This window comes from Macrobrachium nipponense, chromosome 3 (assembly GCF_015104395.2).
Source record: "Macrobrachium nipponense isolate FS-2020 chromosome 3, ASM1510439v2, whole genome shotgun sequence".
Lineage (NCBI taxonomy): Eukaryota > Metazoa > Arthropoda > Malacostraca > Decapoda > Palaemonidae > Macrobrachium > Macrobrachium nipponense.
The window spans coordinates 85,062,719-85,087,299 of NC_087202.1; the positions used below are offsets into that span (position 1 = coordinate 85,062,719).

The window sequence follows — 24,581 nt, forward strand, 5'->3', positions numbered from 1 at the left end:
GGGCACCGATTAAACCCTCCTTGGGGGCACCCGGTCTTGCAGTGTTACCCATAGACTCAGTAGTATTAGGAACGAAAAAATAACCAGTAAAGATACTTAGTAATATATTCCGTCTTCTCTAAGACTTTTTCTATGTGATGAGTGTATGTGAATGGTATATACAATTTTATGTTGATGTGTACGTGAAAAAAAAACTTACTTTTTTTGAGACAATACAGAAATGTAGAAGGAGGGAAGAAACTGAAAAATTTGAGACAGCAATGAATGTCAGAAGCAGAAATCCGTGGGGTATTTTTCATATGGTTGTGTGTGTGTGTGTGTGTGTGTGTGAGAGAGAGAGAGAGAGAGGGGGAATTGAATATATCTTATGATTTCCAGGGCTACTTCGTCCGACCCTTCTGGTTATCATGGTGGACGGTCTTGACAGATCAACGAACGCTCACTCAGATGTCTTCTCACCCCCCTTCCTCTCTCTCTCTCTCTCTCTCTCTCTCTCTCTCTCTCTCTCTCTCTCTCTCCTTCCTAGCGACGACCCACAACACTCGGTTAACACCCATGTCTCCTCGGATGGACTACTAAGAGTCTTTGAGACGTCCTAATCCTTGTAATCTTGTAACTTCTGTCTAGTTCACTGCTTAGGACACCATAGGCTTAATGGATTCTAGAGAACGCCTGAAAAAGGCATTCCAAAGGATTTCGCAGAGATGACGAGGTATCAACAATTACTCGGATGAATTCTCTTTGTAATCTCTATTCTAGCAGCATAGGTTCGATTTTAAACCTTTTAGAGAGGGACATCGTGCGTACTTTTGGAAGTCAACCACCGACCGTCCGGGTTCCGACATAGTACCACGCTCCGTTCTAGATCCTCTCTCGTACCGGTAACTAGTCCTACCTGACGTTCACGTGTTGGTCTACGTTCTGTAGTGCCGTTTATGGTTGTTGGAAGGTACGCGTTCGTTTGGGCTTCGTGTGAAATTTTACTGGGGTATTTATCCATAATCTGTTGTTTCTGTAGATGGTATGGATGCCAAAAATGAGACTAAAAACCAACTTCTAGACCGTGGAGTTCTTAAGAAATACGAGAGAGAGAGAGAGAGAGAGAGAGAGAGAGAGAGAGAGAGAGAGAGAGAGAGCGGTAATCATTAACTGCTTATCGTGACAATCATTCGGATGCCAAACTTGAGATGAAAAACCAACTTCTAGACCGTGGAGTTCTTAAGAAATACGAGAGAGAGAGAGAGAGAGAGAGAGAGAGAGAGAGAGAGAGAGAGAGAGAGAGAGAGAAGCATTCATTAACTGCTTATCGTGACAATCATCGGAGGGAATAATACTGAGCGTGCGTTCGTACGTAAGTACATTCAGACTGTAACTCCTCGTGGAGTCACGGTCGGTCACGGGCGAACCGTGCTAGTGCATACGTACCAACCAACCCCTAGACCAAGGTCTCGAGTAGATGATTCAGACGTTGCCTATATTCAACGGATCCATCTTTCAGTCATTTTATATTTTTATTTCATTTATCCTCGACTGGACTTTTGCGTCCTCCTGTTTGTCGCAGTTTTGTTTATCAACTTTGCTGGCGTTTAAGGACGCTTACAACCAGCCAGTTGTAACTAGACCCAGAGCCACTGATGGTATGGATGCCAAAAATGGATTCGCGTGCAACTCGAATCCAAAGCTGATATTAATGTTTTAAAAATTCTGATTTTACTAAAAGCACGATTTAGCCAATGCTGATTTTACTAAAAGCACGATTTATCCAATGCTCATTTTATTAAAAGCACGATTTATCCAATGCTCGTTACTAAAGTGCGATTTATCCAGTGCTCATTTTACTAGAAGACCGATTTATCAAATGGTGATTTTATTAAATGTACGATTTATCCAATGCTGATTTTACTAAAAGCACGATTTATCCAGTGCTGTTTTTACTAAAAGCACTATTAACCAATGTCGATTTTACTAAAAGAATGATTTATCCAATGATTTTACTAAAAGCACGATGTATCCAATGATGATTATACTAAAAGCACCATTTATCCAATGCTGATTTTATTCAAAGCACGATTTATCCAAAGCTCATTTTACTAAAAGCACGATTTATCCAATGCTGATTTTGCCAAAGGCACGATTTATCCAATGCTGATTTGACTGAAGGCGCGATTTAGCCAATGCTGATTTGACTAAAGGTACGATTTATCCAATGCTGATTTTGCCAAAGGCACGATTTATCCAATGCTGATTTGACTAAAGGCACGATTTAGCCAGTGCTGATTTTACCAAAAGAACGACTTACTCTTCATGGAAAACAACTACCATTATAATTCGCCAAGCAGTCTATGGCTGATTACGCGAAATGCAGGAAACATACTTAAATAATCTTCGATCACATCATCAACCTTGAAAAATGATGTTGAACAGGCGAAGTAAATGGAAATGAGAAACATTTAAAGAAAGAATAGCATGATGATAAAAATGACAGAGAAAAGGAAGTAAGGGAACCTGTTAGACAAATGCCACAAAGAAATCACCTCCATTGTATTATGACGTCACTTCCTGGCGAGACAGAATGCACCGATGTTGGTTTTTTTTTTTTTCTTTTTTTTTAACCGCCGTTCGCTCCGCGGAACTCTACTGTATCTGATGATAAAGAAATCGAGTTTAATTATCTCATTTTCTTAGGTTCTTTGCTTCGTTGTCCAGAGCGAAATAATATATTTAAAGAACATTGAAAGTTGTCAGTTAGTGATATGGGACTGAAGTATTGTGAAACAGGTTGTATTCTAGAAATAATCCTCTTTATAGTATTCTTTCATTACACTAGATATAATCCTTCACCGAGCTTCTCTTTTACTATTCCCTCATGAAGTGCACATGTATATATATATATATATATATATATATATATATATATATATATATATATATATATTATGTGTGTATATATATATATATATATATATATATATATATATATATGAATAATTATCACATCGAACCGTGATTCATTTATATATCATTCGAGCTACAAATGTCTTTTTATACCTAAATTCGCTCTACCTCGGAATTGATATATTTTCATATATGTACCGAAGGGGAATTTTTTAGTTGATTATAATTTCGTCCCCCCATGGGATCGAACCACCGTCCAAGTGGACGGGAACGAAATCAGGACAGACAGTGACGCTATCCAATCAGCCAACAGAGACGCTAGTAAGTTTATATCCATTCTGACCTTACAAATCACCCTCGAACTCGGTGTTTTTCGTAATTAGAATCGATATGAAACCCCGTCTACCATGTTAGCCAATTCGAGCGTTTGACCCACGTAGCCTTTGTTATGAATAATTATCACATCGAACCGTGATTCATTTATATATCATTCGAACTACAAATGTCCTTTAATATCTAAATTTGCTCTACTTCGGTTCGGTACATATATGAAAGTATATCAATTCCGACGTAGAGCGCATTTAGATATTAAAGGACATTTGTAGCTTGAATGATATATACATATATATATATATATATATATACATATATTATATATATATATATATATATATATATATATATATATATATATATATATATATATATATATATATATAGAAGACTAGTAAGGAGGCTCAAGCCCTACAGATATCACAAGGTGGAGATAAATAAAGCATGTCTCAGCGTAGTACATAATTTATTGCCGACGTTTCACATCACTTCGATGCATTTTCAAGGCTGGGAATGATAAAAAAAATATAAACATACAAGACTCGTCACTGATAAAACACCGTATAATATTTAAAATTAAAATTAATTGAACACTAAAACATTTAAAATGTAAAAATTATTGTACAACAACCAATAGGTTGGAGAGACAACCTACCAGAGTAAAAAATAGAAGGTGACTGAAGGACAGAGTGGGGAGAAAAAAAAAACAAAATAATAAAGTAAAAAAAACCCCCCACACACAAAACTATGTAAACAAACAAGTGGTTTAGGCTATGAACAGCTGAACTGACGAGGACTGGGCATTTAAAGTCGGTACATTAGTTTTGATTAAATTGATTGCCAGTGTTAAAAAGCTCGTCATCTTTATTGGCTGGTCCAATAATTTTAAAATCATCGATGTCCAAGCGGGAGCGACAGGTAATAGAGTGGTTCCGGATGCTGGATAGCTCAGGATTGGATAATTTGCATCCTGTTCGGAAACTGACTCCTTTGTGGGCGCAGAAACGGACTTGTAGCAGCCTCTTCGTGCATCCAACATAAGTACCCCACCCCCCGATTACATCTGGGACAAGTGTATTGATAACTATGTTGGACACCAAAGGCGGGCTTAATCTGTCTTTTAGCTCTGAAAAGAGATCGGATTGTTAGAGGATTTTTCGGAATTAATTTTAGGTTCAAGGCTGGTATTCCTTGTTATGTTTGGATGCACGAAGAGGCTGCTACAAGTCCGTTTCTGCGCCCACAAAGGAGTCAGTTTCCGAACAGGATGCAAATTATCCAATCTGAGCTATCCAGCATCCGGAACCACTCTATTACCTGTCGCTCCCGCTTGGACATCGATGATTTTAAAATTATTGACCAGCCAATAAAGATGACGAGCTTTTTAACACTGGAATCAATTTTAATCAAAACTAATGTACCGACTTTAAATGCCCAGTCCTCGTCAGTTTCAGCTGTTCGTAGCCTAACCACTTGTTTGTTTACATAGTTTTGTGTGGGGTGGGGTCTTTATTATTTTTTTTTTCTCCCCACTCTGTCTCAGTCACCTTCTATTTTTTACTCTGGTAGGTTGTCTCTCCAACCTAGTGTTGTTGTACAATAATTTTTACATTTTTAAATGTTTTAGTGTTCAATTTTAAATTTTAATATTATACGGTGTTTTATCAGTGACGAGTCTTGTATGTTTATATTTTTTTATCATTCCCAGCTTGAAAATGCATCGAATTGTGTGAAACGTCGGCAATAAATTTATGCACTACGCTTGAGACATGCCTTTACCTCTCCACCTTGTGATATATATATATATATATATATATATATATTATATATATATATATATACTATATATATAATATATATATATATATAATATATATATATATTAGGAAGGTGCGATCAACGAAGTGGTAGGGGATCGGGGTTATGTGGCACAGCCTACAACAAAATATATAATAATAATATTTATTTATATACATATATATATATATATATATATATATATATATATATATTATATATATATATATATATATAAATATTGCTACTTTCAAAATGCATATATCAACCTCTTTGAACTGTATAAAATAAATTGGTGTAATAAGAATTTGTGGCAATACATTTTTTTTTCAGATTCCTAGATAGCTTAGAGATAGGATTGTCTTAAATGTGTGTTCAGATTTCGCATAACATAATGTAAAAGAATATATATAACGTAGAATGTAGAAAGAGAGAGAGATTTTCTTTGTCCATTCAAAACTACGATTGTTTCCCTATTATGTCAGCATTGTGAGATTAGAGGAACTCCAAGATCTCCGTTTGCTTTCCTAATCTGTCAACACGTTTGATAAGCGTGCTCCAGTCTTCGCGTTGTTATCAAAACATGTCAGTCTTGATTATCGCTCAACTTCGTCTCGATCGGGTACGAACATTATTGTATACTGGTCTAGTACGAGTACGTCTTTGCCAAGTGCCACGTGCAGATTACACATTTTGTATGTAAAATTGCGTAAGATTTCGAAGCTTCTAGAAAGAATTGTGCCAAAACGTTTTGTTAGTCGTCTACCCCTCTCCCCGCCTGTCCAGCTTCCGTAAGGAAGAGAATTTCATTCGGGCATAGATTTCACAAACCGTTCACATCTATCTCTCTCTCTCTCTCTCCATCGCATAGCACTTTTGATTTTTAAAGTAACGTAACGATTGCGTACTCATTGAATGATCACTCGTAATTTGTAAATTTCAGATTTGATATTTCTGAGAGTTTATTTAGTGTTTTTTGTGGTATCTGAACAAACATTGTTGTTGTAACGGCGCCTGGTTTTTGTGAAAGTGTAGAAGAAGACTGCAGCAAAGAAAGAAGTTCGTATACCAAAAAGGTAAAGTGTGTTATATTTTTATTAGTTGCAACTAATAACTGATAGGAACAGTGGTTAGATAACAACTAATAACTGATAGGAACAGTGGTTAGATAACAACTAAGAACGGATAGGAACAGTGGTTAACTAATAGCTAATAACAGATGGTTACGAAGGTTTGGTAAAAACTGGTGGTTACAATGTTTTGAGTGAAAAGATTTACACTTTTACACATTGCAAATTTTTGTGTTTTGTATTTGTTTCATTTTTTGTGCATTTGTTCATTTTCTTGTTGAATTTGCCTTTTTATTTTTATATTGTCCACATTTTTCTGTATTTTCATTTGCATTCACAATTTAGTTGACTTAGTTATTTTCATTGCTTAATCATTGCACATTTAATTAAGTTTAGCACTTGTGAATTAATTTGCATTTACTTAGAATTCTTTTCAAGTTTTATTGTTGTTTAGCACTTGTGAATTAATTTCTAATTTTCAATTATTGCCTAACGGACTTTGAATTTGTCAATTGAACTAATCTTCTTGAATTTTGGATAACTTAATTTTGATTTAATTTTTATTTAATTTTGATTCAAGAATTAATTAAACTTTTTTTTATTTGTTTTCAAGTAACAGTAATTTTCCCTGATATTGTAAATTTCACTTATAAATTTTGAGTTTAATAATAAATTTTTGTATTTAAAATTGTCATAAGTGTTTTCTTTATTTTACACCAATATATTTGCATTTAATTATGATTATATTTATGTTAGGTAGAAACATAGAGGGGTGATTAATCTGTTTTCCTTCAATTTACTTGAAGTGACTTAGAACCAGGGAAGTACTTAGACTTCTGAATCAGGGAAATACTTAGACTTTTAAAGTTGTTGATGGAGTGATGCCCTTTGATTAATTTAATTACTTACAAGATTACCTCACACCTGTTTTGATGAACTTAGTCTGATTTTCTGCAATACTGGTAAGTTGTTAAAGGATCACTGTTGCCTTTAAAGTATTCAGTTGTTTAATACCTGTGATGAGGGTTCAGGTGTCTGGCTTTTGTGAGGTATCAGTTAATGAATGGTAAGTGTAGTAACCAGATACTTGGCACTTCGTAACATGTAATTAATGGTGCCCAGAGACCAGGGTAAGCAGATTTCATTATCACTCTAGTATATACTGGTGGTGTTAGGGATATATTTTGTTAGGAGAGTGACCATATAGTTTTGTTTTGCATTTATTGCATTGAATTGTAAGTTGATAACTTAGAGGAAAATGGCTCAGTTCAAGGTTCAGGAATTTTTAGCAGCCCCTTCCATCCAAGTTTTATCTGAAACCACTCTGACTAAAGCACAGTGGAGCGCTTTAGCAGTGGCATGTGGTGGTTATGTGTCTACTAGTATGGTAAAGGCACAAATAAGATGTATTGCTATGGAATCATTGATAAACTCTGGTAGAATAACTGATGAAGATGAGTTAGAATTGGCTCAAGAGTTGTTGAACGTAGCACGTGCTGATCTCATAAATAAGCAAGCAGAAAAGAAAGAGAAAGGTGATGCAGAGTTAGAGCTTAAACGCATTGAGGCAGAAGAGAATTTGATTAAGTTAAAAATGCATGCTGAAAGAGAGGGAATGCAAGCTGAAAGAGAAAGAATAGACAGGGAAAAACAAGAAAGAAAAAGAAAAGAAGAAAAAGCAGCAGAAGAGGAAAGAGAAAGAATAAAAGAGGAAAGAGAAATTGCAAGACATGAAAGGGAAATGGAATTGATAAGAGCTAGATCCACATTACCTGTAACACCGTCTAACCCTAACCAAGGTAATCAAGACCCTTTATTTGATGTAGTGAGAGTACAGAAGTTAATCCCTAAGTTTACTGAAGAAGCTCCAGATGAGTTTTTTGATCACTTTGAGAAAGTGCTTCAGGTATGGGATGGCCAGAAGATAAATGATCAGTTTTGCTACAAAGTGTCTTGATTGGTAAAGGGAGAAGTGCTTATCTAGCCTTAACAGCTGATCAGTGTAAAGACTACAAGGTACTTAAACACAGTGTGCTACAAGTTTACCAGATGACCCCAGAGTACTACAATGAAAGATTCAGAAATTTAAGAAAAGATTAGAAGGGGACATTCTTAGATTATGCTTACAAAGTGAGAAGGTGTTTCAAACGTTGGTTAGAAGCTGCTAAAGTTAAAACTTTTGATGAGTTAGAAGAGTTACTTGTTCTTGAACAGTATCTTAAGGAATTCCTGAACATATAAGAGCCTATTTTGAGAGAGAGAGGTGAAGAAACTTGACAAAGCTGCTACACTGAGTGAAGATTACAATATAATCAGTAGTAAACGTAATTACAATGTCAAGTACCAGAGTCAACAACGCCCAGGTTTTAAGTCTTATCCAAATAACAGGAACAAATTTAATGGGAAACCTACAAGTGATACTACCAAGAGTACAGGTAATCACAACTCAGCAAACTAATGTGAAATCCTCATCCAGTTTTTCAAGACAGTTACAGAAACCTAATGTCTGTTTCAAGTGTGGAAGAGTAGGACACTACAGTCAAGAGTGTTACTGGAATCAACAGCAGTCAAAGCCAGTTGGTCGAGCAGTGAAAGGCGACCAGGTGAAACAAACTACGAAGAGCAGTGTGGGACAGAATCAGACTCCAGAGAAGAATGAGACTAAACAAGCTGAATGTTTAGCAACCAGTGGAAATGTTACCTCAAGCAGTGAGTGGCTTAGCAGTGTGGAGGCTTTTAAGCCATATATCTATGAGAGTATGCTGTCAACTCAAGAAGGAAGTGTGCAGGTACCAGTCAAGATATTACGTGATATAGGGAGTAACCATAGTGTGGTAGTGCGTGGTTCTCACCCTCAGTTGGAGAAGAGTCTCTTAGGAGATTCAGTTATTTTGAAGGGTATAGGAGGAGAGGAAGTAACTCATATATGCCGCTTACACCTGTCATGTGAATTGGTGACAGGGAATTTTGATTTTGCTGTAAAGAACTCACTGGCTGTGGAAGGTGTACATGTTCTGTTGGGGAATGAAGTTGGTGGTGTGCCATTTATTCCTTGTCCTGTAGTGACAGACAAACCATTGAGGATTAGTCCTACAGTAGAGTTGGAGAAGAGTAACCCCCACCTGTTTCCTAGTTGTGTAACTACCAGAAGTATGAAGAGGACTACGACTGCAAGCGAAGGAACTAAGGATTTACACACCCAAGAAGGATCAAGTGAAGGATCTTTGTGCTTAGAAGAATTATTCCAGGGAAGTGAAGTTTCCCATAGTGCTGACCAAGAAGAGATTTCCCAAGAAGATGAAGAAGATGACGACGATGAAGAAGAAGAACCTGATGTTCCTGAAGAGACTCTGAGTAGTCAAAGTGAAACTACAGTAGATGAGGTAGCAGATATTGAGAATTCAACCCTTGAAGTTGGTCAAGTGACAAGAGAGAAGCCAATGGACTTGCAGAAGAAGGATGCATCGTTAACTGATTTGTTCTTCAGAGTTGTTAATCAAGAAGAGATGCAACTAACTCCTACCTGTTATTATCTGAAGGAAAGTTTGCTGATGAGGAAGTATAGACCTACAGATATACCAGCAGATGCTGTATGGGGCGAGTATCATCAAATTTTGATTCCATATCCGTTGAGAAAGCAAGTGGTTGCAGTAGCTCATGAGTCTGGACATATGGGAATCAGGAAGTGGAGAATATCAGGAAATATTTTTTCTGGCCTGGACTTTACAAAGATGTTAGCAGGTTTTGTCGTGAGTGTCATACCTGCCAGATAGCTGGAAAACCGAATGAAACCATCAAGAAAGCCCCCCTACAACCTATAGAAGTTAGAGGAGAACCCTTTAGCAAAGTGATTATAGACATGGTTGGACCACGGCCGAAGACAAAGAAGGGAAATGAGTATTTGTTAACATTAATGTGTCCTGTGACAAGATATCCAGAAGCAATCCCTGTTAGAAACATATCTGCCAAGGTAGTTGCTGAAAAACTTGTGTTTTTTTCAAAGTTTGGTATACCAGAACAAAGTGACAGAGGAACAAACTTTACTTCAAAGTTATTCCAGGATGTGATGAATTTGTTAGGAGTGAAACAACAGTTATCCACTGCCTATCATCCAGAAACTCGAGGTGCCTTGGAAAGGTTCCACCAGACATTGAAAAGTATGCTGACAAAGTATTGTTCTGAGTCAGGAAGAGAATGGGATGTTGGTTTACCATTAATGTTGTTTGAAGTTAGGAGAGCTTATCAAGAAAGTATGGGATGTTCACCTAATGAAATGATTTTTGGAAGAGAAGTGAGAGGACCGTTGAAGATTCTTGCAGTAAATTGGGAAGAAAATCAAGAGGAAAGCCAAGGAGAGTATGTGAAGAACTCAAGGAGAAGGTTGACAGAGATTAGAAAATTCTCTTTAGAAAACTTGAAAATGAGTCAAGAGAAGATGAAAAGGAGATTTGATGCTAAGACTAAGCTAAGAAGTTTTAGTGTTGGTCAACAAGTGTTAGTGTTCTTACCTGTCAAGAGATTTCCCCTCACTAATAAATTTCAAGGTCCTTACAAGATAATTCAGAAGTTAAGTGATAGAACTTATGTGATTGAAACACCAGAAAGAAGAAGAAGACAAAGGAAGATACATGTGAACCTCTTGAAACCTTATTTCTCAGAAACTAAATCTGAAACTGTGTCAGTAACCCAGACAACTTTATCTACAGAAGACGATGATGGCTATGAATTGGGAGCTGAAAGCAAGATGAATAATTCTTCAATTTTGGAAAATTTGGAGGATAAACTGAAACATCTGAGTGTTGAACAAGGTGCAGACTTAAGTGAAGTAATTAGAAGCTTTCCAGAAATTTTTTCAGATGTGCCTAGGCGTACTGATCTGACCAAGCATGAAATCAAGATTCAAGAAGATGGAAGACCTTTCAAGCAAAGAGCCTATCGCTTATCACCTTATCATCGAGATGTTTTGAAGAAGGAAGTTGAGTATTTGCTGCAACATGGATTAGCAGAACCCAGTTCAAGTCACTTCAGTTCTCCATGTGTGTTAGTGAAGAAACCAGATGGTTCATTTAGGATGTATACTGATTATAGGAAACTGAATTCTATCAGTGTGGCTGATAATTATCCTTTGCCTCTTATAGATCAGTTACTTGATAATATTGGGCAAGCCAAGTTTGTTTCCAAGATAGACTTGTTGAAAGGATATTATCAAATTCCCTTAGGTGAGAATGCCAAGTTGCTGTCAGCTTTTATTACTCCTTTTGGACTGTATCAGTATACTGTTCTGCCGTTTGGTCTGATGAATGCACCATCAACATTTCAACGAGTGATGGATCAACTGCTAGGATTGATAGAAGGAGTAGGTGTATACCTGGATGATATCGTGATTTACTCTACAACGTGGGAAGAACATCTGAAGATTCTGAGGAAAGTTTTCAAGAAACTACAAGAAGCAGGATTAACAGTCAACCTAGAGAAGAGTGAGTTTGGAAAGGCAACTGTGCAGTATCTTGGGTTTGAAGTTGGGAAAGGCCTTCTTGCTCCAGTAAGTACTAATGTAGAAGGTATCCGTAAAGCTACCCCACCTACTACCAGGAAACGGCTAGAGAGATTTTTAGGCATGGCTGGATTCTATTGTCGTTTTTTGCCCAAATTTCTCAGCCGTAGTAGCTCCCTTGACAGACTTAACTAGTCCCAAAGCTAAGTTTGTTTGGACTCCAGAGTGTCAAGAATCCTTTGAGAAGGTAAAAGCCATATTAACTTAGAGACCAGTACTTCAAGCTCCAGATTTTGACAAGAAATTTGTGATACAAGTTGATGCGTCGGACTGTGGCGTTGGAGCTGTTCTACTTCAAGAAGATAAAAATAATATCTACCATCCTAAGTTCTTCATGTCTACAAAATTGAAAAAACATCTGAAAGTATACTTGACAATTGCGAAGGAAACTTTAGCCTTAATCACAGCATTGAAAAAATTTGAAGTGTATGTGAATAGACCTAGGAATTAAGAAATTTTAGTGTTGTCTGATCACAATTCACTATCATTTATCCAGAGAATGAAAAACCATAATCAAAGACTGACCAGGTGGTCTTTGTGCCTGCAACAGTATAACTTAACAGTGCAGCACATTAGTGGCAAAAACAATGTAGTTGCTGATTATTTATCTCATTGCGAATCGTTGGATTCAACACAGTGATAAAAAATTTTCTTTGGGGAGGTATTTTATATATTGCTACTTTCAAAATGCATATATCACCTCTTTGACTGTATAAAATATTGTGTATAAGAATTGTGCAACATTTTTTCAGATTCCTAGATAGCTTAGAGATAGGATGTCTTAAATGTGTGTTCAGATTTCACATAACATAATGTAAAAGAATATATATAACGTAGAATGTAGAAAGAGAGAGAGATTTTCTTTGTCTATTCAAAACTACGATTGTTTCCCTATTATGTCAGCATTGTGAGATTAGAGGAACTCCAAGATCTCCGTTTGCTTTCCTAATCTGTCAACACGTTTGATAAGCGTGCTCCAGTCTTCGCGTTGTTATCAAAACATATCAGTCTTGATTATCGCTCGACTTCGTCTCGATCAGGTACGAACATTATTGTATACTGGTCTAGTACGAGTACGTCTTTGCCGATTGCCACGTGCAGGTTACACATTTTGTATGTAAAATTGTTTAAGATTTCGAAGCTTCTGGATAGAATTGTACCAGAAATGTTATGTGTCATCTCCCCTGTCCAGCTTCTGTAAGGAAGAGAATTTCATTCGGGCATAGATTCTCAAACCGTTCACATCTCTCTCTCTCTCTCTCTCCCTCTCTACATCGCATAGCAATTTTGATTTTTAAAGTAACGTAACGATTGCGTACTCATTGAATGATCACTCGTAATTTGTAAATTTCAGATTTGATATTTCTTAGAGTTTATTTAGTGTTATTTAGTGCTTTTTGTGGAATCTGAACAACGTTGTTGTAACGGCGCCTGGATTTTGTGAAAGTGTAGAAGAAGACTGCAGCAAAGAAAGAAGTTTGTATACTAAAAAGGTAAAGTGTGTTATATTTTTATTAGTTGCAACTTATAACTGATAGGAGCAGTGGTGAGATAACAACTAATAACTGATAGGAACAGTGGTTAGATAACAACTAATAACAGATGGTTACAAAGGTTTGGTAAAAACTGGTGGTTACAATGTTTTGAGTGAAAAGATTTACACTTTTACACATTGCAAATTTTTGTGTTTTGTGTTTGTTTCATTTTTTGTGCATTTGTTCATTTTCTTGTTGAATTTGCCTTTTTATTTTTATATTGTCCACATTTTTCTGTATTTTCATTTGCATTCACAATTTAGTTGACTTAGTTATTTTCATTGCTTAATCATTGCACATTTAATTAAATTTAGCACTTGTGAATTAATTTGCATTTACTTAGAATTCTTTTCAAGTTTTATTGTCGTTTAGCACTTGTGAATTAATTTCTAATTTTCAATTATTGCCTAACACTTTTGAATTTCAGTTGAATTAATTTTTTGAATTTTGTGATAAGTTAATTTTGATTTAATTTTACTTAATTTGATTCAAGAATTAATTAAACTTTACTTTGTTTTCAAGTAACAGTAATTTTCCCTGATATTGTAAATTTCACTTATAAATTTTGAGTTTAATAATAAATTTTTGTATTTAAAATTTTCATAAGTGTTTTCTTTATTTTACACCAGTATATTTGCATTTAATTATGATTATATTTATGTTAGGTAGAAACATAGAGGGGTGATTAATCTGTTTTTCTTCAATTTACTTGAAGGGACTTAGAACCAGGGAAGTACTTAGACTTCTGAAATCAGGGAAATACTTAGACTTTTAAAGTTGTTGATGGAGTGATGCCCTTTGATTAATTTAATTACTTACAAGATTACCTCACACCTGTTTTGATGAACTTAGTCTGATTTTCTGCAATACTGGTAAGTTGTTAAAGGATCACTGTTGCCTTTAGAGTATTCAGTCGTTTAATACCTGTGATGAGGGTTCAGGTGTCTGGCTTTTGTGAGATATCAGTTAATGAATGGTAAGTGTAGTAACCAGACACTTGGCACTTTGTAACAATATAATATCTATTAATGTATCAATTATTTCAATATGTATCATGTTATATGATTATTTCATATATATGTAATACTATGTTTACTCATTGATATGTAATATATTATACTGATATTATTATATATATATACAGATTATCATATATAAACATAATCTTTAACATATATTGTATTATTAATTTTGTATATTCTATCTATCTATATAATATATATATCTATATATACTGATAATCTATATATATTATATATATCTATTATATATAATTTTATATGTATAATATGTGTGTATGTATATTTATATATTGTATTATATTGTATTATAGTATTATATTTGTTTAAACGTTTCGACGGATTAAATTAAACCTCTTTATTATTTTTATAATTAATCAGAGAATTAACCTTATTCATGTGGAACAAGCAGACCAAAGGGGCCATTGACTAGAAATTCAAGCCTCCAAAGAGTATGACGCTCATCAGGAAACACACAGAATGGGTCATTCCATATGCTTCAGAAGTAGTCATGAATACCTTGCCATATTCGCTATATTTCTCATCCTATGAACTACTTGATTGCTGATTGAAATGCGCTTGATTGCAAACTTCTTATGTAGCATGAACTCCAAACTCTATAATATCTTGATTTAAATAACACAAACAGCTGCAGTGTCCGAGGTGATTGACGGAATAGAGAATTTAGGCTAAAGGCCAGGGCTTTGGGACCTATGAGGTCATTCAGCGCTGAAACGTAAATTGACAGGAAAAGGTTTGAAAGGTGTAACAGGAGGAAAACCTCAAAGCAACTGCACTATGAATCATGTTAGGAGAGGGTGGAAACTAAGATGGGAAGAAAGTGAATATGGAAGGAGGTACAGTAAAAAGAAGTGTAAGGGGTTGCAGCTAGGGGCTGAGGGCACGCTGCAAAGGAGCTGAAGTAATGCCTATAGTGCACCGCATGAGGTGTACCGACGGCACTAGCCCCCTGCGGCTGATGTCCGTAGTGTCCCAGAATGAAGAAACACCAGAACCACTCGGATTAAGTATACAGTCTGCTCTTCCCCGTAGGGGGTTAGTGCCGTCAGTGCACCTCATGCGGTACACTGTAAGCATACTCAAGTTTCTTTACATCGTGCCTTCGGCCCCTAGCTGCAACCCCTTTCGTTCCCTTTACTTTACCTCCTTTCATATTCACTTTCTTCCCATCTTAGTTTCCACCCTCTCCTATCAAATGATTCATAGTGCAGTTGCTTTGAGGTTTTCCTCCTGTTACACCTATCAACCCTTTTCCTGTCGGTTTCCATTTCAACGCTGAATAGCCTCATAGGTCCCAGTGCTTGGCCTTTGGCCTAAATTCCATATTCAATTCAATTCGGTCTGCTCGTATCAGAATAATTATTACCTCATGAGTCTAATAAACATTTGACATGGGCATAAATCAAGACAGATACATACGAAGCCTTTTTTCTTAATAAATTGATCGGATTTAATTGATCTAAGTCAAGAATTATATTCCAAATTGTAACAGAAACTACTTCGGAGACTAATAATGGTTTCAAGACGGTTTGATCAGTGGCCGGTCAAATATATTTTTTAACCATTTCGTGAACACGCTTTACGTCCGTGTTAAATCACCTCCAAGCATAACAACAAAATAGTTTGGTTGTCAGTCACAGCCACAAAACACACTTTCCTTTTGGTACAGTTCTGAATTGAGGCCGAGAGCGTTTTTTTTTTTTTATATTATTATTATTATTCCTTATCCCTGAGTGACACGTTTGAATGTCTGCTGCAGGTCTGCAAGTCTGCAGGTCAGCCTTTTCTTTCATTTGAAACCTCATCTGGAAAGATAATTGTGAAAAAATGTCGTATAATTTTACTTGCTCTCAAAGTTTCTTCTTTTTTCTCTCATTTAAAAAAATACATTTTAAAAGTTCATTTTACGATTCAGTACATATGCAACATATGTAATTTATGTACAAAGTCAAAAAATATATAGTTATATTTTCTATAGATCAATTTACTTAAATTTAATATAGCATCGAACCCATGACCAATCGATTTGCTCTAACAAAAGTTTCACGGTATTAAAAAAAAGGAAAAAATTCATTTTAAAGTTTAGGTCATATATCTTAAATAGCCATTTTTCATAATAAACTATTATAATGATGTTAAAAAAAGTAGGGACAACTCATCCATGTTGCTTATGACCTTAGTCACTCTTTAAGCTACTAGAGTAGTAGCTACTTCCGCTACTCAACTACCTCAAAAGGTTGAATTTGTTGCCAGCCGATTATAGAACATTTTCATAACGAGGAACATTTGTCAGAAGAATAGTTATGGCCGGAGTTTATTAGTTTAAGGTTTATTGATTAAAATACCAAATAGAGCATAATGTCAATTAACTTTTCACCATAGGCCTAAGTTTTATATCGGGGGTGTGGGTGATAGAACTTCCAGTCAGCCTCCTGACAGTCTTGGGATGAGGATATCTCCATCACAGTTATCTAACTACCAGTTACAAAGTTCATCGCTTACGCCAACTGGAAAAAAAAAAAAAAAAAAAAACCGAAGAATGGCGCCTCGCTCGGGTGTTGGTTCCCAGGAACTTCAAATGGTGAGGTTGAAGAGTCTTGTCTTGTGCTTATAACAACTGAATAGGCCTATCTATATATGTTCTCTTTGGTTAATGTATTCATTTGTTCACCCATCTTGAAATCTTGGAAGCTTTCCTTATTGTATTTGGTACCATTGAAATGGAAATTACTTTAATGACAGGTACGAACAGTAAGATCACATGCACAAATGCATTTGCAGCTGAAAGTGGTTTATATCCTGTAGTTGGGTGAAATACCATTGAGAGAGAGAGAGAGAGAGAGAGTCAAAAGCTCTTGGTACATAAAAAAAAATCGTAGATAGTAGCTCCTTACATATTTATTCGTACCGAATGAAGTTATGAAATCCTCTCGTGTCCTATGTAATGATTAAGGGCATTCATTATTTATGTAATAGAATTTTTTATAAAGCAGTATGCTAGTCCACCTATATTTTTAATACTGAAAAATCTTGCTCGACATCATGCTGACTGACGCCTTACGTCTGAGGCGTCTTTAAATATGAATGTAGGTACTACTCGCTGGCCCAGTAGGACACCTCTACATAGCACAATTTCTCGACTTTTCACCCCAGTTCACTGTCTATCGTCATCTTCTGGAGTGCATGGCACAATAGACATTTCCAATGACGACGTCATATCTGCTAGTGTGAGGGGAATTCAATATCGTTACACAGGACACAGTACTACGTGTGTGACGTAACGAAGCTCCGCCCACGTGAAACCACGAACGAACCCCGAAAGCAGCCAGCTATAAGCTGTACGTAGACCTCTCACTTTGTGAAGGCGGGGAGGGACGGGGAATTGATGGGGGAGGGTGGGGGAAGGAAGGGAGACCGGGGGGGGAGAGAGCAGCTGGCAACCGCGTGGGTTCCTCTGGTATGTCGATTTCATCAGCGGTTCGAAGCAATGTTACCATCGGCTCACTGTCAGCATACCTTTCAAGCCGAGGCCGTATCGTTTAATCGGATCTTAAAATGCTCAACCATCGCCCTTACAATGTTTTACGATTTATTTAATCTGCATGGGAATAAGATTTTCCTAAAAATGCGCCACCGGGCAGCTTGGTGCTGCTTTCGGAAACGTAGCTTGCAGCAAGCATACCAAAAGGATGCTCGTATGGCATCAGTGAGAAGGCTCAATCACAGCTGCTGTTCGGAGGGCCGCGCCTACCCAAGGGGAACTCAAGGTCTCTTCATAGAATTTAGGCCGCCATTCTCACCGCTGGCCGTAGAATCCTACCACTACCAACCACCCCAGCACTCTCTCTCTCTCTCTCTCTCTCTCTCTCTCTCTCTCTCTCTCTCTCTCTCTCTCGATAGTACTATGCACATTAGTAGGCTAACGAATTACTCTCAAAGGTATGCAAGAAAAAATACGCACATAGTAAATCACGCATTAGCAAAACATCCTTATAATGAAAAAGAATTTTTTTTTTGTAAAATTCTTCCTCAAAGTGTAACCAGCAAATGGAAAATGGGGATCGAACATGTTATATATAAAATTAAGACATTGTTGCGTCCGGGGTTCGAACGTCGTCCAAAAATACTATTTGTCATTCTGTTTTCATGACTTGGTTTTTTTTCTTTTTTTCTATGCAGAACCGCTAACAGTAATAATGATTGTAACAAGCTAAGCTTTTGTCGACTGCAATATTTTGGATCGCTTACCTGTCTCCTTGGGAGGTCCAAATTTATTCTGGGTTAAAAATGATGGTATCTTAAATATGTATATTGTATTGTCAGTTGTCCGGTGCGTTCTCTCTCTCTCTCTGTCTCTCTCTCTCTCTCTCTCTCTCTCTCTCTCTCTCTCTCTCTCGGTAATTTCGACTCCAGTTCACATTTCTAAAACCCTCCAACTGACCGTTGCATTTCCTCGTGAGTTCTGGGTAAAAAAAGCAAGGTAGAACTGTAGAGACCTTGGGTAAAAGTGGAAGCTGTTGAAAGGTTACGCATTTCGCGTTTCCTCTCTTGGAATGAAAACTGAATATAGCGCATGGGCGTGACTTTTTTTATTCTTTTATTTTTTTCTTAATCGAAAGCGTTCGGACTTCTTGGCTGCACTGCCGGGTGCTGGTAACCCGTTTGTATCCTCTCCGAATTACCATACTCTTTTTTTTTCATCTGTCCATCCGCCTGTGGTGTTTGCGCATGGTAACACTGCGTCCCGGGCTTTAAATAATAATACTATTTCGAATATTAACGGTGTAATTCGCATACAGTAAATTATTAAAACACCTTTCTGTTGAAAATGTACACCAAGATATCCTTTTATTTAACTAAAACTTACACATACCATAAATATTTAAAGCCCGGGACGCAGTGTTACCATGCGCGACCACCACAAGCGGATGGACAAATGGAAAAAAACAGAGTATAGCACTATAACATGGCGTAAGCTTCTCGGGACGCCGCGTTTAGTACTAAACCCTCTTGGATCAAAGCAGTATTATATACTCCCATTTTTTATATTAATATACAATGTCTTCTTGAGGCAGTCTACTTTACTGATAGTTTACCCCAGACTTTGGCAAAAGTGGATACTTGACCAGGTTGCAAATTCCCGAGGTTATAGTACTAGTATTGCACCAGCCGCTTTTTTATATCCATGCCCTTAGGTTAGGTTTAGATGAGGTTAGGTTAGTTCAAATAAGTTCCCTTTGGGTAATTTGAGTGTGATACTAGCCATAGAGCAATTAGGGTGTGATAAACATAATTAGATAATTTTTCAAAGCTGATAGGTATGATGGTTGAAAGAAGAATGAGCACAGTCTGCTAGCCAATACTCGAAAACTGAAAAGCGTACTCGATGTACAGAGCCTTAAATGAAACGCCGCTGTCGCTGTTTCCTCAGTGGTGTAAAATGGCGTATACTACTTGATGCTGTCCATTCACTGCGATTATCTCAAAACTCTGACGAGAATTTCCACAGCTGTTGTTTGTTTGTTTGTTTTTGTTTGTTTGTATGGTGCTTTTATGTTGCATGGAACCAGTGGTTATTCAGCAACGGGACCAACGGCTTTACGTGACTTCCGAACCACGTCGAGAGTGAATTTCTATCACCAGAAATACACATCTCTCACTCCTCAATGGAATGGCCGAGAATCGAACTCGCGACCACAGAGGTGGAACGCCAACACCATACCAACCACGCCACTGAGGCGCTTTGGGACAAACGGGTAGGGGGAGGAGGGGAAACGCTAGAGCAACTTACAGTCAAGAATAACGTCGTTAAAATGAAATAAAATGAATTATGACGATGGAAAAATAAAATTAATTTTGACGATGGCCGTTAATACTCGGAACCTCGGGGCAAAAGCACTGTGGTAACGACATTAGGAATAATGAACACAGACAATGACGCCACTGATAACTAAAAACAGCCACCCCCGAGGAAGTCGTGCAATGGAACTTCTTCAGAAGTTCAGGTGAAGGTTTTTAATACGCTAAAACCATAATACTATTCTCCTTGTATTTGAATTTGTTTATCTATTTGCCAATTTACTTACCTTTTTTGTGTGTGTATTTCCCTTTACCTCGTCTTACTTCGGAATGAAGACCATATTCCTAATGAACACCTTATTCTTTGGAAGCTTGAAATTTGAGTCAGTGGCCCTCGTGTGCTTGTTCCATATGGATAGGTTTCAGTCCTACTATGATACTGATGATAATATTGAAAAATAATAATATTAAAAGATATTGCTGCATCAGCTGCATTTAACTTGTAAATAGTCTTCTGTATTTTTCTAATAACTGCTTTCTCTCTGCTATTACAACTGGCGAGTATTGTAATAGTAGAGAGAAAGCAGTTATTAGAAAAATAGAGAAGACTATTTACAAGTTAAATGCAGTTGATGCAGCAATATCTTTCAATAATACTTGTTTGAAAGAGGGTCTCCTTCCAATATATACCAAAATAATAATAATAATAACGAGACGAAGACAGTGTCTACAGAGAAGAGGGCGAGAGAGAGAAAAGGAAAGCGCTCGTGGTGGCATCACTGCCGAAAATGACTTACGTTGTATTTCACGATCCATTGACGTTTGGAACCATCAACCGAGACCCGCCACTTTTCCAGGGGTCAAGTTCATTCCACCCGTGATAGTACCTACAACCCTTAGACGTGACATTGCCGCGGGATAAAAATCGACGCTGTGACAAAATTGCGTTTGTAAAACCTCAGAAGAGCGCGCGTGGTGGAGAGGTCAGAGATGATAGATCAGTCCTGCCCTCTTTTCTAAGCTTAAAGGCTTCGATGGTCTACTCACAAGCCTTGCCTCTGTTATTTTAAGCATTTTAGTACCAATGTTTGCAGGTACTAAAATGTTTGCCCCGTCAAGAGGGTGCTTTGAAACTGTAGCCACACGGAAGAAGACTTACAACCGCCCTTGAATCATTGAAACGGCAAAGGATTCCTTGGCAGCTTCGCACACACTTCATAGAACTGACATCCATTTCCTTCATGTTGACTCCACTATTTACCTGTACATTTTGCAGGTAATCCCTGTTATCAGTGCTCTTTTATCCTATAACTCCTCGCTGTCTGCTATCTTCGTAAAAAACGTGAATATTATGTTTCGGTATTGTCGATCTACCTCTCCTATTGTTCCTCCAGGCAGAAACCACTTTGCAGAACGGTATGAGCCATATTTTCAATGAAGCTAACATCTTCATCAGACCTGCTGTGTCTGTCACCTTTGCCCTATGTGCTATAGTAAAATCGCATCAACCGTGCTTCTGATGTCTAGGCCAGTCCCTTACGACGCTCTTGATTGGCTGTTGATAAGCCAATGACAGGATTGGAAAAACTCTCTCTCGAAAGAGTTCACATAGGCAGGATGTATGTTCCAACTCTCCTGAAAGACGTATCCCTCAGGATAGGTGGAACATAAAACCTACCCATGTGAACTCTCGAGAGAGACGGAGTTTCCAGCTCTGTGATTGGCTTATCAACAACCAATCAAGAGCGTCGTAAGGGACTGGCCTAGACATCAGATGCACAGTTGATGTGAATCTACTATAACTGACAGTTCATCTCAATAGACCTCCATTTTCCCTTAACCCTCTCCTTTACGGGCTGCTCTAGGAGCAAGAGCCCGTGCTGGCATAAGGTCAGCTAAACCTAAAAAACAACAACAACCTTCTCCGACTCTCCATACTTCATTTTCATGAAGATATTGGTCAAAAGTCCTTTAATTCGAGCTGGCATCTCTCTACCTAAATGCTAGTCCATCCCTCATCTCCTTGAAACACCTTCCTGGTCCTAGCACCTCAGTGGCGTGGTTGGTATGGTGTTGGCGTGCTATCTCGGTGGCCGCGAGTTCGATTCTCGGGTATTCCATTGAGGTGGTAGAGATGTGTATTTGTGGGGATAGAAGTTCGCTCTCGACGTGGTTCGTAAGTCGCGTAAAGCCGTTGGTCTCGTTGCTGAATAACCACTGGTTCCATGCAACGTAAAAACGCCAGACAAACAAAAAAACCTTCCTGGTCCTTGCTTCATGTTTTGGAGATGGGCGTTGGCTGGCTGTGCTCGGTAATCTGAATGCAAAAGCTTGTTAAAGTAACGAGTGAATATTCTTGTACAATCCGGTGCGAATGAGAACGAAAAATATTCGAAGATGCCCTGCAACTGAAAGGGGGCGTGATTTTGGAAATAATGCTGGGAGGCATAGCTGGAATTACAAGGAGTTCACAAGGAGTTAGCAAGGATTAGGATGTCTAAAGACTTGTTAGTCCATCCTAAGAGGAGACATCGTGTGTGCTCACTTATCTCTAGGAGCAGATTTTACTGTTCATCCACAGTGCCCTAATGATTTTGTCTTGCTATCTTTTAAGCTCTTCAGAGAACAAAATGTTATGGAAAGATGTATTTTATATTTGTTACTGTTATCAGTAGGAACAGAAGTTGAAGCGAAGGTGCAATACATCACTATCCTAATACTATTATTCGCATTTTAATTCATTTTGATCTATTTGTAAATTTAATTTTGTCTTTTTTATTTAGTGGGGTCTCACGTTTCTGTATTTCCCTTTACCTCCTCTTACTTCTTCCTAATGAACACCTTACTCTTTGGAAGCTTGAATTTCAAGTCAGTGGCCCTTATGGGATTGTCCCACATGATTAGGTTTCATCTGAATAATAATAATAATAATAATAATAATAATAATAATTTAATAATAAAATAATAATAATAATAATAATAATAATAATAATATATTAACAAGGTCAGATTTATCACAATTCGAAACTCCTTATTCTTTGGAAGTTAGAATTTGAAGTCGGTGGATCCCTTTGGTGGCCTTGTTCTATAATCTATATGATTAGGTTTCATCTGAATGATAATAATAATGATAATATATTACCTCCGCCAGATTGATCACAATTTGAAACTACCGAGAACCTTGCAGAGAAGCTGTAGACATCGTGCATTGCAGCAAAACTGTGTACTACAATGACGTCAGTACGTCAAGAAGGTATTTTGTTTGTACTATGAAAATCCTCATCGAGAACAGTTTCGGAAACCTGAGGTTTTTTCTAAAAGAATAAATTTAATTTAATTTCCATTTGCCAACCATTTGCCACAATCTCTTTGAGAGTCCGTAAGGAGTTGATGAAAATGGAACTTATGTCAGATGAAATTAGAATAATTGTAGGAGAAATAGAGATGGAATTAGTGAATTTTTTTTTAACATTACACGAAAGATTACGAAAATAGACTTTAGAAATAGTTTTGAGAAGTAGTTTAGGGAATATTTGAAGAAGTCACCTTGCTCATGGTTGTTTGTTCTAACAGGGAGTGAATGTATACTTTCAGCTAAATGGTAACCATAATGGTAATAACAGGAATAAATGCATCTCTCTCTCTCTCTCTCTCTCTCTCTCTCTCTCTGAGACCTCTTGGCTCTTGAATTTCTTGATAGGATGGGCGAACGGGCTCGTTCCGTATAACGTAGCATAGATAATCTGTGAATTAGTATTTTATTTTTTGTAGGTCGTATTTGAGTTGCAGAGAGAGGTAGATAGTTAAATAAATATAGAAGAGAGAGATAGATAAATATAGATGAAAGAGAGAGAGAGAGAGAGAGAGAGAGAGATAGATGAGAGAAATATAGAGAGATAAGTAAATATAGATGAGAAAGAGCGAGAGAAATAAATTAGATGAGAGAGATATATAGATGAGAGAGATATATAGATGAGAGAAGATATATAGATGAGAGAGAGAGAGAGAGAGAAGGAAGGAAAACTCACAAACTGCTAGTGTCTTCATTGCTCGATCAAAATACTTATCATCAAAACGGGACGGCCTCATCGAGTCTCTCTCTCTCTCTCTCTCTCTCTCTCTCTCTCTTCTCTCTCTCTCTCTCGCTCTCGTAATAAGCAATCTCTAAAGTATTTATTTCGAAGAAAGTAGTTCTCTCTCTCTCTCTCTCTCTTGCAATAAGCAATGTCTAAAGTATTTGCTTAGAAGAAAGTATCTCTCTCTCTCTCTCTCGTAATAAGCAGTCTCTGAAGTATTTTTTTCGAAGAAAGTAGTTCTCTCTCTCTTTCTCTCTCTCTCTCTCAGTCGTAAAGTATCTACTTAGAAGAAAGTATCCCCCCCCTCTCTCTCTCTCGTAATAAGCAATCTGTAAAGTATCTACTTCGAAGAAAGTATCCTCTCTCTCTCTCTCTCGTAATAAGCAGTCTCTGAAGTATTTATTTCGAAGAAAGTAGTTCTCTTTCTCTCTCTCGTAATAAGCAATCTGTAAAATATCTACTTCGAAGAAAGTATCCCCCCT

General features: G+C 37.2%; 1 protein-coding gene across 6 annotated transcripts in view; it reads left to right on the top strand.

The window, feature by feature from the left end:
• LOC135221871 (uncharacterized) overlaps positions 1-24,581 on the top strand; it is a 169,835-nt gene that overhangs the window by 127,609 nt on the left and 17,645 nt on the right. For 2 of the 6 annotated variants that reach the window (XR_010316116.1, XR_010316114.1), the window contains exon 2: positions 23,175-23,263. The exons of 2 other annotated variants lie outside the window; for them this stretch is intronic. Coding sequence is in view for 1 of the 4 variants with exons in the window: in XM_064259827.1 (XP_064115897.1) it covers positions 23,255-23,276 (22 nt within the window). In the remaining 3 variants the exon portion in view is untranslated. Of the gene's footprint in view, positions 1-23,174; positions 23,277-24,581 lie in introns of all 6 variants that reach the window. 2 more of the 6 variants (XR_010316115.1, XM_064259827.1) reach the window with 1 other exon arrangement.